The sequence below is a fragment of the Pongo pygmaeus genome, chromosome 17 (genome assembly GCF_028885625.2).
Source record: "Pongo pygmaeus isolate AG05252 chromosome 17, NHGRI_mPonPyg2-v2.0_pri, whole genome shotgun sequence".
Classification (NCBI taxonomy): Eukaryota; Metazoa; Chordata; class Mammalia; order Primates; family Hominidae; genus Pongo; species Pongo pygmaeus.
The window spans coordinates 73,402,200-73,418,567 of record NC_072390.2 but is presented as its reverse complement, the minus strand read 5'-3'; the positions used below and the strand labels follow the sequence as shown (position 1 = coordinate 73,418,567).

The 16,368-nt window shown below is 46.9% G+C and overlaps 1 protein-coding gene across 4 annotated transcripts in view; it reads left to right on the top strand.

Moving 5' to 3' along the window:
• ALPK2 (alpha kinase 2) overlaps positions 1 to 16,368 on the top strand; it is a 157,773-nt gene that overhangs the window by 121,531 nt on the left and 19,874 nt on the right. For all 4 annotated transcript variants that reach the window (XM_054461175.2, XM_054461173.2, XM_054461174.2 and 1 more), the window contains 2 exons: positions 3,016 to 3,233; positions 9,048 to 9,096. In XM_054461175.2, coding sequence (XP_054317150.2) covers positions 3,016 to 3,233; positions 9,048 to 9,096 — 267 coding nt within the window. The remainder of the gene's footprint in view (positions 1 to 3,015; positions 3,234 to 9,047; positions 9,097 to 16,368) is intronic.

Genomic DNA, 16,368 nt, shown 5'->3' with positions numbered 1-16,368 from the left:
TTCCTCTTGCCTCTACGGCCCGCCATCAGTGATTCTATTTTAGGCCCTTGAAAGTGACATCTACGTTGTCAACGTTAAACTAGGTGATCTCTTCTCTGGCTATTTACAAATTTGTAAGATCAGATTCTCTCTCAGTGGTTCACAACCCCCCAGGGGACAGTGGTGGTTGTGGAGACACTTTTGATGGTCAGGATCCGGGAAGGACTACTGGCATCTGGGAAGTAGAAGCCAGGGAGGGGGCTAAACAGGCTACGTGCTCAGGACGGCCCCCTGCCACCCCCACAAAGAACTATCTGCCCAGATGTCAATAGTGCTGAAATTGAGAAACATATATAAATATTATACATACATATATAAATATTCATTCATTCATTCATTCATATTTTGCCAAACACTTATTTTGAGCCAGGAGCATTTACTATGTGCTGGGCTTTGCTTCTCCATGCACCTTCCCCCATTGCTGCCCCTGGAAGGCAGGGACTGTGTCTTAGTCACCTCTACCCTCCTGGTGAGTCTTTGGGATTCTGACACAGCTATTCAGTGGATGTTTATCGAATGAATTGATTGTTTCAGTTTTTACAAGCTGCCATTCACTGAGAGGAGGCAGATGTGGGGGGTAGGGGCAAATGAGCTCTTCAGTTTCTGCCATGGTAAATTTTTAAATATCATTTAAATGTTTTCATTGTGGTTGCTTTTTATTTTTCTTTATTTTTCCTTTTTTTTTTTAGATTCATGGGGTCCATGTGCAGGCGTGTTATGTGGCAGTATTGTGTGATGCTGAGGTTTGGGCTTTAACTAAACCCATCACCCAAACAGTGAACATGGCACCCAATAGGTACTTTTTCAACCTTACCCTCCTCCCTCCCTCCCCTCTTTTGGAATCCCCGGTGTCTATTGCCACCTTTATGGCCATGTGTGCCCAATGCCATGTTCAATTTGAGATGCCCATGAGACATCACATGGAGATGGTGGGCAGGGAACTCAGGGACAGGGCTGGAATGGGGACATAAATGTGGAAGTCATCGGCCTCTGAAGGGTATTTAAAGCGAGGAAGTCGCTAGGGATTGTGGGCAGAGAGAGAAGAGCTGTTCCAGAGCCCTCCAGAGTCTAAAGGTTGGGGAGAGGATGAGGAACTCACAAAGGAGACAGAGAAGAGGTAGCCAGTGAAGCAGAGAAAAGCCTTGAGGAAGCCAGGGAAAGGCATATCAGAAAGAAGTGAGAGATCCGCTGTGCCCAGAGCTGCTGAGAGCAAAGGGGGTGGGGGCCGAGAAGAGAATACTGGACTTAGCAGCATGATGGTCGTGCTGCCCTTGACAGAGCCTTCTTTAGAGGGAAAGCCACTTTCAGATGCTCAAGAGAGAATGGGAGGGGAGGGACTGGAGACAGCGAGTCTACAGCGGATTTGAGTTTCGATGTCGAATGTGAATCAGTAGTTGGGGTGGGCTGTGGGGTCTCCATGCTGTGTAGTTATCACGGAATGCTGCTAGGCTCTTGGGAATGATTCTGTAGAGGGAATATTGATGGAGGAGAGAAAGGAAAAACTGCTGGAGCAATACCTGGAGGATTTGAGAGGGGCGGGGACCAGGGCACCTGTAGAGGAGATGGTTCAGGATGGAGCAGGGATGGCTCATCGTAGTAGGAAGAGGGCACAGTGTGTGGGCACAGACCGGGAGGTGAGAATATGGATGTGCTTGTGGCAGCACTTAGAGGTTCTCCTAAACCTTCAGTTTTCACACTGAAACAGGAAGCTGAGGGTGCGGTTGGGGGAGGAGGTACAGGTGCTTTGAAGAGAGAGAGGTAGGTAGGAAATCATCATGTAGGATGATGTGGCAGCAAATGGATAATGCTGGAAACTCCATCCCATATCTGATCACCTCTCCAGCTCCCTGGACGTCATTACCTGGCCCCAGTCTCCCTGCCCTGCCCCAGGCCTATTCTCCACAGAGAGGCAGTGACCTTTGTCATGCAGAAATCTCCTCCTGTCCCTCCCACCTTGCCCCAAATCCTCCAATGGCTTCTCATCCAACTCAGTACAAAGGGGAAAGTTTTCCAGATGGTCTCCCAGGTCCCCCAAGGCCTGGCTTCCTGTCCCCTCTGCCTCCCCCAACGTCTGCCAATCTCCCTGGCTCCCTGCACTCCCTTCGCACGCCAGGAGTGCTCCTGCTCCTGCCCTGAGCATTTCTCCTTGGGGTGCCTTCGACCTGGAATGCTCTACCATCGATGTCCTCATGGCTCCCCTCATTTCCTATAGGCCTCTGCTCAAATGCTCTTTATCCATGAACAAAGGCTGCTCTGACCTCCTTGCGTAAGACAGCTGCCCCGCTCCACTGCATGCCCATCTCCTCTTCACTGCTGAGTTTTCCCACCTAGCGTGTAGCACCATGCATTTACTTACTTATTGTCAGTCTCCTTCATTTAAAGGTGAGAGCCCCGAGAACACAGCCTCTGTTTTCTTTACTGCTGTTTTTAGCAATAGCATCTGGAAGAGTATCTGACACATACAGGCCACTGAATAAATGTTGGTTGACTGAATGAGAGGAAAGAAGGATCAACGGATGGATGGATGGATGGATGGATGAAAGGAAGGAAGGATAGATGGAAGGAAGGAAGGATAGATGGAAGGAAGGAACGGATGGAGGGAGGGAAGGAGGAGGGTGAGTAGAAGGAAGGATGAATGGATGGACGAATGGATGGGTGGGTAAGTAGATGAATGGATGAATGGATAGATAGATTACAGTCACTGATTGAGGGGGCATTAAGATATGACTACAATGAAGACATTCATTTCTACATGAGCAATTAAAGCCCCTCCCAGGGAGGAATTTATAACAACAAATAAAACACAGAAACATATCTTACCCACTAAAAAGTCATTGGATGGATTTATAGTCTAAACCTAGCAGAACTGGGGACAAATTCTATGCTCCCTGCTGCTCCAGGCAGGAGTAGAATGTCGCAGGAGCCTCTCTTCCCAGTGGAGACCTTGATGTGCACCTGTGTTCTCTTCCCTGCCAGGATCATTCCTATTTTTCTTATCCATCGGCCTGAGAACAATATCCCGTATGCTACAGTGGAGGAGGAGCTGATTGGAGAATTTGTGAAGTATTCCATTAGGGATGGAAAAGAAATAAACTTCTTGAGAAGAGAATCAGAAGCTGGTCAGAAATGCTGCACCTTCCAGCACTGGGTGTACCAGAAAACAAGTGGCTGCCTCCTGGTGACGGACATGCAGGGTGAGGAGAGCAGCTTAGCCCAGGCTCCAGGGATGCTGTGGGCCAGAGATATTCCTGTGGGTGGAGAAGGGGGGGAGGGAGAGGAAGGATAGGCCTGCTGGGTACCTTGAAACACCTTTACCTGCAGAAGCTGTTACTGATGCCTCATCAGAAATAAGATTTGATAAAGGAGCCTGAAATGACCAGCCAGATGGCCATTTCATTTTATTTTTATTTAAAAAAATTTTTTGGGGGGACAGGGTCTCACTCTGTCACCCAGGCTGGAGTACAGTGGCACGATCATAGCTTACTGCAGCCTTGAACTCCTGGGCTCAAGTATTCCTCCTGCCCCAGCCTCCAGAGTAGCTGAGACTGCACATGCATTCCACCACACCTGGCTAATTAAAAAAAATTTTTTTTTGTAGAGACAGCGTCCTGGACGGTTTCCCAGGCTAGTCTCGAACTACTGGGCTCTAGCAATCCTCCCACACTGGCCTCCAAAAGTGTTGGGATTACAGGCGTGAGCCACTGTGTCCAGAGGTCATTTCATTTTAATAATTCATGCCAATAATGCCTTCCCATTACAACAGGTAACCAGAGAGTGGCTTTACTGTTATATCCTCAATAGGCCTAAACTCAGCAATATATTCTTAAATCCAGATCTACCATAAGGTAAATTAAGATGTAGTATTTCATTCTCTATAGGCAAAAGAGTCTTTAGAATGCTTTAGATTTCAAGCTTCTCTGCTGAATGTATAGCATGTTTTCAATGTATACACAATTGTTTAGGAATACCATTTCTTCTATGGAATGGAGATGTCATCATTAGGGTTCCCCTAAGACAGATCTGAGACAGGTACTCACATACAAATGGCTTATTTGAGAGGGGATCCCAGGAAATGCCAATAGAGGAGTAGAGAAGTGCAACTGGGGAAGGAAAGGTGACTGGTAGAGTATGTTATTATTAGCCAGTAACTGCCATGGGCGCTGGAGCTGACATCTGCAGGGAGCCCTGCAAAGCACACTTCTCAGTGAGGGAGCTGGGGTGTGTATACACCAACTACCAGGATCACCAGCTGGCGGCTGCTCTGGGTGGGGGCATTACCTCCCTTGCACTTGTCACCTGCCCACATGGGCAAGCTAAGCTGGATAAAAAACATGATCAGAGAAAGTTCTTAAGCAGAGAAATGCTGGTGTGGCACTAAGAGGTGGAGCCAGGTGCACAGAAGTGGCTAGGGTGTGGGCAATAGGTAGGCACCAGCAGCTTCAGCCGCAAGGGGTTCCCTATTTCCGTTTGCTGTTAAGAAAATCTGAACTATATTATTTTCTGCCTACCAAGTGTCAGACATTGTCCCAGATGAGGATCTCAAGCTCTAGCTATTACATGGTGTTGAAGAGCAAGACCACCTTGGGGTTCTGTTCCCTGCACTGCTACTTCCAGCCTGGTAGCCTGTGGGCAAATTATACCTTTCTCAGTGCTTCAGTAACTTCCACACGGGGTTGTTTTGAGAATTAAATGAGATAGTAAAGCACTTATTGCAGCATTGCCACATAATAAATGGTTCCTATTTTTTTAACCCATTTTTTTTTATTTGTTTGAGACAGGGTATCACTCTGTCACCCAGGCTGGAGTGCAGTGGCGCAAACACAGCTCACTGCAGCCTCAACCTCCTGGACTCAAGTGATCTTCTTGCCTCATCCTGCCATGTAGCTGGGACCATGGGAGTATGCCATCACACCTGGCTAATTTTTTCTTTCCTTTTTTTTTCTTTTTTTTTTTGTGTGTGTGTGTGTGGAGATGGGGTTTCACTTTGTTGCTGAGGCTGGTCTTGAACTCCTGGACTCAGGTGATCTTCCTGCCTCGGCCTCCCAAAATGCTGGGATTAGAGGTATGAGCCACTGTGCCCCAGCCTTTATTTTGAAATAATTATAGACTAACAAGAATTTGCAAAAATATATGGAGTGATTCCCATGTATGCTTCACCAGCTTCACCTAATGGTGACATCTCACATAACTATAGTACATTATCAAAACCAACAGATTCACATTGGCAGAATATAATCAACTACACTAGAAACTTTACTTGGATTTCATCAGTTTTTGTATCCATTCATTTTTTTCTGTTATTTTTACTTAATCTTCATAATAACCCTGCAGAGAAGATATTATGATCCCCATTTTACAGAGGAGAAAACTGAGGCGTGGAGACCGTGATTTAATTGTCTGCTGTCAGTCAGTTAGTAAGTAGAGGGGTCCAAGACTCCAACCCACATTTTCTGACTCTGAATTCCAAAGTTCTTTCCACAAATAACAATTTAGCAAATTTGCAAGATATTTACTTCCAGACCTTTCTAAGTCTCTCCTGATGTTAGAAGGCTCTGGTATGTGTACTGTTCTTCCTCCTAAGCCCTTGGAAGGACTCCTTGCAGGCCAGCTGGGAAATGCAACATTACCACCTTGCAGATGAAGCCAATCTGCAAATTTAAGTCAGACTTCACTCTTTGAAGAGACTTTGCTGCCACACACACACACAAAATATATGGTCTTAACAGACAGCTGTTTGTTCTATTTAGACTCTGGCTGTGAAATTGCTGCTGTCCCCCATCTTTTCTCCTTGGGAATTAATTTTGTATTAAATATAGCTCTCCTGCTGAAAAGCAGCACACAGGGCTTCGTGCACAGTTAGTTTCACTTCTAGGTACTAGTAAACAACAGTAATGGAATATCACATCTCTCTGTAAATGATGTGTGTGGTTTAACGTGGTGGTGTGGCATTAAGTAATGGTGTTTATTTACTCTCTGTTGATGGACAAAAAATATTTTTACTGTCATTGTCATTGTGGCATGAGATAGCACATCTATTCTCTAAGGAAACTCCACTTTTTATAATTTTACAGAGACACTGGAATTAGAATTAAACTTAAATTCTATCACCACCTTTTTGGACTTTTAAAAGTTAATTATTCCTGGCTGCATTTGCTTATTTAGAAGATTATGCCAGGTCCTGTAGGTTTGTGGGGTAGAAGATGAGCCTGTGATTTGGACCTGAGACCTGCATGCTGGTGAGACTACCACACTTTCTAACAAGCTGTCACTCAAAAAACTCAAGACCTCGAATTCTGGAGAATGAACTTCTTTTTTTTTTATTTATTTTTTATTTTTTTGTATTTTTAGTAGAGACGGGGTTTCACCATGTTGGCCAGGCTGGTCTTGAACTCCTGACCTCAAGCGATCCACCTGTCTGGGCCTCCCAAAGTGCTGGGATTACAGGCATGAGCCACGGTGCCCAGCCAAGTGGAGAATGAACTTCTAATGCTGTTCATTTCCTTTCTTCTGTTAGAAACAACCTGTAGATTACTGTTATCTCCAACTCAGCTTGATAGCTGCACACTAGGATTTAACTTTAGCCTCTAGAGATTCCTAGTAACCTTGACAGAATTGCTGGCAAATCATTAAACTGACAGGGGGAAGTTTTCTTTTAAAAATTATATTCTGTCTTTCTAAACTGTAAGTGACAGCTGGTAATTGTGGGAAACAAGGGAAAGCAATTCTCCAAGTTCAAGGACCTTTTGCCAAATGATTTTTTCAAATTGGACTTCCATATGGCTTAGAGCTGTAATTTTAAAATACAATTTTCCATGAAACAAGATGTCCAGAGACAGCTTTTGCAATGTGGTGTTTTTTTTTTTTTTTTTTTTTTTCAAAGCATAGTCCCTGCAATAAAAGCTATGTGAAGCATTTCTACATATGTTTGAGTTATTAGCGGCTTTGAAAGAATGAGATGAATTAGTTACCAACTGCGAAAGAGACTTTTAAAATGGTCACTGGTTCTCCCAAAGTGCCATGTCTAATTTAGCTCACAGGTGCACTGCAGAAAAGCAGGCCTCATGGCTTCTGTCTGCCTAACCAGCCTGAATCCCAACATGTCCTTTGTTTTTGCCACGCTCCCAACGGATACCGCCGAATCCGAGCATTAACCCTTTAGCTATCTTCTCCTGGGCCTCAGAAACAGCACTCCATATGGGTGGAGAACCATGGAAGTACGTGGCCAACAGATCTGATCCTCATGGCTGGCTTTAGGGGGATGCTGAGTTTTTTCTTTCCACAGCCCAAACTGGTTTCTAGGCTGCCAGAGCCCGCCATGGGCAAGTCACGTGCTGGAGGTGGGGAATGCCAGTGCTCACAGCCTGGCCCATGGAGCCCAAGAGGCAGGGGCAAGGGCACAGGAGGCAGGACCCAGACATCTAGCAGGTGCAGACGCACTAGTGGGGTGGCACCATGGGCCCTGGGATAAAATATCATCACTAGATTGCACAGGTAAGGTCCTGGCAGAGGTCCACTGCATTGGAGCAAGTGCCCATAGCCCTCACCCTAGGGAGACAGGAGTGGAATTGGTACATGGTCAGGGCATGGAGATTCTGGAAAGGCCAAGAGGGAATCCACACTCTGGGCATCAGGGAAGTGCTTTACTTTCCACTAGACCTGGGAGAGGTTCAGTATGCAGGCTGAGACTGGGGGTAGAGTGAGAGAGGGTGGCTCTTTCCACTACAGAAGGAGATGGCAGCTCTTGTCCTCCCTCACGGTGGAAAACAGTGGGATAGTCTATTCCCTTTGCCTCCCTGGCTCCCTAGCTACCCTCCCTACCCCTCCTGCTGGAAAGGCAGATGCAAAAAAAAGGGTTCCATATGCTTGCAATGGGTGCCTATTGCTTTTTGCTGAACCAGAGTGGGAAGCTCAGGTAGCTGTTCTACTGTTTTGGTTTTGGTATCCCCCACTTACCCCCACCATGGTTTAGCGGGTAGCAGTTAGGATGAGTCCAACGACCACGTGTTCCAAATGTCTGCTTCCCCAGACCATTGGTCCAGCGTCTACATAGAACTCAGGATTGTTTCCGGGGTCTAACATTGACCACCCAGAAAACCTTCAGTCCTGGATTGAAAAACGATCTTTATGGAAATGAGAAATCACGTCTGAAGTTTGGCTTTGAACTAAACACATGCCCCTTGAGCCCTGTGTTAGTCCAGTTTCACACTGCTGATAAAGACATACCCAGGACTGGGTAATTTATAAAGAAAAAGAGGCTAATGGACTCATAGTTCCACGTGGCTGGGGAGGCCTCACAATCATGGCGGAAGGCAGAAGGCACGTCTTACATGGCAGCAGGCCAGAGACACAATGCGAGCCAAGGGAGAAGCCCCTTATGAAATCATCAGATCTCCTGAGACTTATTCACTACCACGAGAACAGTATGAGGGAAACTGCCCCCATGATTCAATTATCTCCCACTGGGTTCCTCTCACCACACATGGAAATTATGGGAGCTACATTCAAGATGAGATTTGGGTGGGGACATGGCCAAACCATATCAAACCCTCTTGCTATTGTTATTGACCATCCCAGGCCGTGCCTACTCTTTTTTCCATCATGTAAGGGTTTCCACTTTCATTGAAGAATGGGGAGCCAGACCTAAGCCGAAGTCACAGTATTTCTGGGGAGATTGCTTACGGGACAAGCATCAGGCCTCAGATTTTTTCACAGAGCGGCCAGCTCCCTCCTTGTCATGTGGTGGGTGGGCCAGGCAGGCAGAGGACTTCATTTCCAGAGCCTAGAGGGCTTGGGTTGTCTGCTCACATGAGACTTGACTCCCCCTAACTGCCACCTTCCCCATGGTCCCTGCCTAAAGCTGGATGCGTATTTGCAAGAGGCCTCGGGTATTTATGCAGGAAGGGGAAGGAGGATGAGCTGTCATTACCCCTTCCCTGGGGCTAGATGGCCCGTCTTTCTGAGGGGCCCTGAGTAACACAAACTCCCATCTTTGCTTTCTCTTCCTGTAGGTGTAGGAATGAAGCTAACTGACGTTGGCATAGCAACGCTGGCTAAAGGGTGAGTAGGAAAAAATGAAGTGTGCATCATTTAACACTGGGCTTACGGACACCTTCCAGGCAGACACTGTCAGGCTGAGGTGGGCAAAGTGAATTTCTTGTCCTAACCGTGGATGACAAATGTTCTTGGGATGAATTCATTTCTCTCACTTACATAAAATATTTATGGACTTTGTTCTCACAGAGGAGCACATTTGTTTCTTAACTTTGAAACAAATGAGAACTCTTGCAAACACATTTCAAGATTAATAACCAATAGGAGTACCACGGGGAGAAAATGCTGGCATTACTTGGATGCCTTTTAACTGGGAATATTCCATTCTTTTATATTTAATATCTTCACTATTAAAAGCGTCTTTGAAAAATATTTTTTTTTGCAATTGAATGCAGTGAATTCAATTTGTATATTTTAAATTAATTTTTCTCCAAAAAGTACTTTAGGCAGCTCACAGACCCCCACGATGATAATCATAGGAGGCAATGTCTCTGGCAGAGCTGTGGTTAGTTACTTGTTTTTGATGATGGCTTTATTTTTCTAATATAGAGTGGTGCTTTGCTTAGTGTGAGGCACACGCAGATGATGCTATGATCACATTTTCTGGGGCGTCTTTTTAACAACCTGCCCCTTCCCACTTCTTTACTTGACTGTCACTGAGGAGAAAGCCAGCCGTTTGTTGTTCTTGGTGAAGATGCAATTCCATGTTGGAACCACCATCGCCTTTGCCTACTCCTGCTCTTCCTACTTACTAAGACCATCTGTAAGGGGGAGGAAAAGAGTGTTGATGACTTTTGGAAGGGATGGATTCTATTTCAAAATGTAGGTTTTATTACTATGAGGTATCGTAAGGTCAACAGATCAGGAGACAGTTGCCATTGAAAAGCTAGTTTGTTACTCGCAGCTCCCAAGAAGGGGCACCAGGCCACCAGGGGCCATGCTGGGAAGCACCAGGGCCGGTTGGGAGGCAGAGGAAGTGAGGGGAAAACGCAGGCAAGAATATTATGGTTTATTCGGGAAGTAATAGGTGAGGGAGGATAAGCAGGCCTAGGATTGGCTAATTTGACATTTTCCAGCAGTCTCTGGGACATAGGGCTGGCCCTAGCATGTGGTACCTGCACTGGGGTGATTAGGGCAGGTGGATAGTGGCCCCACTATGAGAGACCACAGAGGAGGTATTAGGGGTGTGGCTCTGGATTGGTTGGTTTGTATATATGTATGAAAGGCTCTCTGGAAGGTGATCATTTACTCTCTCTAGGAATATGGCAGCCCTGAGAGGAGTAGAGTCTCTCCAGGGCCAGTAAGGCCCAAGATGTCAAAGCATCAGAAACACAGAAAATAAAGTGGTGGGATGAATCCAGCTTACTTTCCCAAGGCTGAGAACAACTTATCCATGGGAGCTTTCTGGTTACTTCAGACCATCAGTGTCAGCCACGATCCAACAAATATGCTAATTTTCAGCTTCAATAAAGGACAGAGAGAAGTAGAGGGGATCTGAAAAAGTAGGAAGGGGATTGCTCTTTCTTTTAACCTCCAGGTCAGTAAGTCTGATTCATGAAGTTCTCGCTGATTGCACAAAGCTTCCAGTTGGGTTTTAGAACCAGAATGCGGTTTGGACCTTTTCCCTGGGATGGCTCAGTGATGATGAAGTTTAATGTTGGAAGAAATGTCTCCAGGCTTCTCCCCTGTGCTCGCCGGAGACCTGGCTGGCATACACTTCAGGGAACTGGGCATGTCCTTGGGCTTGTGAAGAGAACGCATTAGGAGGGATTATGATGTAGTGGGGAGGAAGGAACAAGGGATTTAGAGCGAGACCCAGTTCATACCCTGATGCTGCTGCTTCCATTTCTCCTGATAGTAGCCTTGCTTCTTGGCATCGTAGGAATTTGCCTAGCCTACCTGATGAGGGGGATGAACGCCTATCCCAGTTTCCCCGTGATGGTACCATTTTATGCCTGATGTCCTCACATCCCATACGCTTTAGCATTGATCTTGAACAAGTGTACCCATTTAGAAGATAAATTACATGGTGCCCTATTTATGGAGGCTTCTGGACCCCAGAAGGATTTTCCAAACGGAGCCTTCCTTTCCAGGCTACATGTGTCCTGCAGAACCCTGCAGATGCGAGCATCAGCCAGCCCTAGTTTGAATCCTGGCGTCTCGTCATACCAGCTATGTGACTGTGGGCATGTGACTAAGTTCTTAAAGTCAGTGATGTACAGCATGGGGACACTCCGGCTTGCCCTGAGTATTCCCCCACTTAATCTACACCTAGCCCCTGAAACTGGAAGTGAGCTAGATAAATATTAGTTTCCCTTCCCTCCTCATGTCTTAGCCTGACACCAGAGTAGGCAAATTTCGTGCTGTTATTCAGAACAACTCTCTACCAAAACAAAGAAGAAACCTGCCCAAGAAGTTTCAAAAATGAAGATGGTTGTGATTATTTAAGACATCTTTTAAAAGCAAGTCAACAGCTTCCAGGAACCCAGACCAACTGGGAGCTTCAAATGGTACATTTTTTTTTTCCTCTTGATTTAAAAAGAAATCCAATCCTTTGGTTTTGTTCTCAGCTTTAATGTGACTTATCTGGCCCAGGACAGCTGCCCAAGACCCATTAGAAGCGCTGACGGCTGGAGCCCAGTGCAGAATGCTGTCTATAAAGTATTACTTACTTATTGCCTTCCCACCCAAGGAGAGGCCAGGGAGCAGGAGCTGGGAGAGGAGGAGATTCTGAAGTGTTTGAGAGCTTTGGCAGGGATATTAGATCTTCTTGTCTTTTGTTTTTTAAAAACTTTTCTTTAAACTTTACTTTTAAGCCACAGTTTTTTTTCCAAAAGAAATATATCTTACAATCACAGTTTGAAAAACTGATGAAAAGGGAAAACTTCTCCAAACAGAGCATGAGGTGGCTGAGAGACCTCTTTAGAGGCTCCTGGGAACCCCTCTGGAGTGGAAACCAGTGATCAAGCCCGACCTCCTCACTTCACAGGTGAGGAGGCATGGGGCATGGGACAGCCTGCTTGCTGGCAGGAGTCAAGAAGTCTTTCCTGCTTGAAGTCAGCACCCCAAAGTGAAGGGCAGATCCTCAATGCTGTTAGGCGAGGCACAATTGAAAAAGTTCTCCAGTGAATGTCAAAGCTGCAAAAGGGAGCTAACTCATGAGAACAGACTTGGAAAGGGCTCAAGTTCAAGGGCACTCTGCAGACAGGGAAGTCCAGGTGGGAGGCAAATGAGCTGGGGAAGAAAGGAAGGCGAGCATCGCAGACTGCAGAGAGCAGGAGAGAAGACGGACGAATAAGGGTTGATCGAGCAAGTTTTCTTGATTCTTAGCAAGCAACTGTGAGTGCGCTTAGTTCATTCATGATGCAAAGGGAGAGTCGCAAGTTCTATGGGGGGGCTGGTACCTGGCAGGGCTCAGCTGGGGGAACAGCACCGTCATAAGAAGCAGTGCTCCGTGTGTCATTAAAAAAAAAAATTCCCATATGTCTCAATCAGGACCATATATTTGGCTGCTGACACCCCAGTCATGCAACCTGTTTTGCTGTCTTGTTCAATGAAATCAAAGGCTATGATCCTATTTCAGGAGTAATTACTCTAATCTCATAAAATAGAGAATTGTCATGACTTACTCATTTTAATTCAACTTTACTTCGTTGTATGTTCCTTATAACAGGAGTGTCATATTTCTCTTGGGAGCCAGAGATATAAATATCTGGAAACACATCCTCTGTACCTCAGCCACCTCAATCTTTTGGCAAATGTTGAGTACAAAAATTTCAGGTTACAAAGTATAGCAAGTAAGATTGTTTTGACATCCAGTAATCCATTTTCTAGATAGAACCGAGATACTAACCCGTTGAACAAATTTCTGATTGGAAATTACACAAGGAAAAAAGGCCTAATTTTATAACTGGAGATTTGGAAACGTAACCTAACCAACTCCGGACCGATCTAAAGCCACGCGTGCAGCGGAGCCGACCTGCAAACTCAGGCTTCTCTCCAGCCAGTCGGGGAGTTCCTGGGGGAGGCGACGAGATTGCAATTCAACCACCAGAGGGCACCAGAACCAATACTTTGCCCTTTGTAGTCTCCCCTAAAAAGCCAATTTCCTGTTGCCAGATTGAAATAAAACAAAGAAAAGTACCATTAGTAGATTTCTTCCCTGGCAGTAAGCATTGGACCAAAGTAAGATTAATATGGACAGCCGTAAAGGACACCCCTTACAGTGGCTGCCAGCCAGCCTTGCATCTTTCTACCCTCAGAGGAAGGAACGATGAGGCTTAAGGATGTGTGGCTTGTGTCAAGCGTCCCTGACATGGAAGCCAAATTCCCGAGACCCTGGATGATTCGTTCATGTAGCAGGAGGACAGCTGCCTTGAGAAAGCAGGCTCCATTGGTGTCTGCGTGCCTAGCTCTGGTCCTGGCCATGAACAGGAGAAAAGATCAAAATAGACTCCCACACTCAGCCAAGCTGAGTTCCAAAAGAAAGGCTCTGCCCTCAATGCCCACAAGCAGATGGAGGGGACGGCAGCCATCTGGGATGCTTTGCCCAGTCACAAGGCCGAGACACCACCATACCTGGAGAGGAAGGGCCAAAACAAACTTGGAGGTGGGAAGAAACAATCCGAAGAAACACGCCCCGTGAATAGGCTTATGTGCATGAATGGTGACTCCAGGCAGACTATTTAAAGCAATGCATGAGTCTGCCAGGAGAGGAAACAAAGGGACATTGGAACAGAATTCCTGATGCCTTTTAACTATCTCATAGCAGGGCCATGTCACTGTAGAACACCAAACATTTCAGCTGAGTCCCCAATGCCAGGCATCAGCGGACAAGTCTCACAGGCCTGTCAGCTTGAGAAAGGGAATTTTATGCCTCAGATAGCTCCTGTCCCCGCCTGCCACATGGTCACCTGTCCTGGAAGGCCACCTGCATCCCATCTTCATCTGGTCAGGCCATTCTGTAGTAGGGCTGGCTGGCCTGCTGGCTGATTTATGTGGCCAGTCTTTGCCATTAAGGAAGTCTAGAGGCTGAAGGGAAGTCTGAAGTGAACAGTGGTGATTTTCGCAGTTTTTGGCAAGGCAGACCCTACTATAGCAGTGCTCTCAGTGTGTGGGGGAGTCTCCCAGGCCCAACAGAGCCAGCCAGGACACGCCCCCTCCATGGAGGGACTAGCACAGCAGTCTCCTGGCCTCTGCCCAGAAGTCTTACAAAGGACAGTTCTGCTGAAGTGTCTGAAATTGGGAGCCACGGGTTCCTCCCACTCCTGACCCTATTCCCTAGTTGTCCCCCTGCCCAGTCCATTCCCAGGACCTGAGGACTCAGGGACAGGTGCTGCATCGCTTGTCATCCAGCTTCAGAGATGAGTCTGAACAGAGAGAACGTCTAGAGAAGTCTGGTAGATTCGAGATCACCCCTGCAGGACAGGCTGGTGGCCAGGAGGAGACAGAGGCATGAGGCAGGTGCAGGGATGGCCAAGAGGGTTGGGGTGACAGCCTGAGCGGACAGGATGGGGTGAAGACCAGAATAGACAAGAAAAAAGTTATCACTGCCTTCAGGAAGGTCTAAACCAATGCAGTGTCACCAGGTGGGAGCCTCGTGACAGATCAGAGAGGGAATGTGCTGCCAAGATGCCAGCAACTAAACAAGTTTGTCAACTAAAGACAAGTAAGTCTAGAAGGTAGCTAGAAAAGGAGGTGTGGGGAATGTGTGCGTGTGTGTGTGCGCGCGTAGATGTGTCTGTGTGCGTCTTTGTCTTTGTGTGTGTCTGTGTGTCTCTGTGTGTGCATGTATGTCTGTGTGTATATCTGTGTCTGTGTGTCTTTGTGTGTCTGCCTGTGTGTGTGTGTATGTGTCCCTAAAGGGACCCTACCTGTTTGAAGGCAGACGGGAAGGAGCCCCTGGGAAAACATTGAGGGACTAACGGCGGAGTGATGTTCCAGAGTGGTGAGCACCCCTCGTAAGGATTCAGAGCTTGTCAATACGGAAGGCCCTGCAGCCCTCGCTGTGCAACCTGGAGCACGCTGGAAATGTGGCTTTGCCTTTACCCACCCTCACCTCCACCCGGGGCGTCAGCCCAGCTGCTCCTCTGAATGGTGAATCCTCAAAAAGCCTGTACCTAGTGGGAATGCTGACGCACTTCTCCCTCACCTCAACTACCTGCCCTGTGGCCCTGCAGAGGCTCCTGTAACCGCCCCACAAGTTCTCCTTGCCTGTATGCCTAGACAGGACATGGCTGATTTATCAAGATGGGAATTGCAACAGAGAGAATTAAATTCACATAGAGCCAGCTGTATGGGAGACTGAAGTTTTATTGCTACTCAAATCAGTCTCCCTGAAAATTTGGGGATTGGGGGTCGGGAAGTGGGGGTAGTGCTGATTGGTCAGGTTGGAGATGAAATTGTAGGGAATCGAAGCTGTCCTCTTGTGCTGAGTCGGTTCCTGGGTGGGGGCCACAAGACTAAATGAGCCAGTTTATTGATCCGGGAGGCGCCAGTTGATCCATCGAGGGCAGGGTCTGAAAAACATCTCGAGCACCAGGCTTAGGTTTTACAATTGTGATGTCATCCCTAGGAGCAACTGGGGAGGTTCAGAACCTTGTAGTCTCCAGCTACATGACTCCTAAACCATAATTTCTAATCTTTTGGCTAATTTGTTAGTCCTGCAAAGGCAGTCTAGTTCCCAGGCAAGAAGGGAGTTTGTTTTGGGAAAGGGCTGTTACCGTCTTTGTTTCAAAGTCAAACTATAAACTAAGTTCCTCCCCAAGTTAGTTTGGCCTCTGCCCAGGAAGGAACAAGGAAAGCTTGGAGGTGAGAAGCAAGATGGAGTTGGTTCGGTCAGATCTCTTTCACTGTCACAATTTTCTCAGTTATAATTTCTGCAAAGGTGGTTTCATTCCCATTTGCAGATAAAACCAGCACAGCCCTTTGGGGATCAGAGCTCTGGGGCTTAGGACAGTGGGGGAATCTCAGGTTGCTTATCTGGTGGGTGTCTACCTACAACGCCCCTCCTCGGTTGTCTTCAATTCGTTTCCATTTCAGATACTAAGGAATGGACGGTGTGCTTCCTGCATATTCATGGGGATGGGACTCATGCGACCTCAAAAATGGACCCATAGTAGATGAGTGCTTCTCCCCCTCCCCTGGGCTCCTCTCTGAGCCCTCTTCTTCGGGACTCCTATCTCACAGAACCTCCTGGTTGAGGGTGCCATCAAAAGCAATGAGAGTAAAAACTGTGCAAATGTACAGGGATTCTAGAATACGTTGCCAGCAGATGCA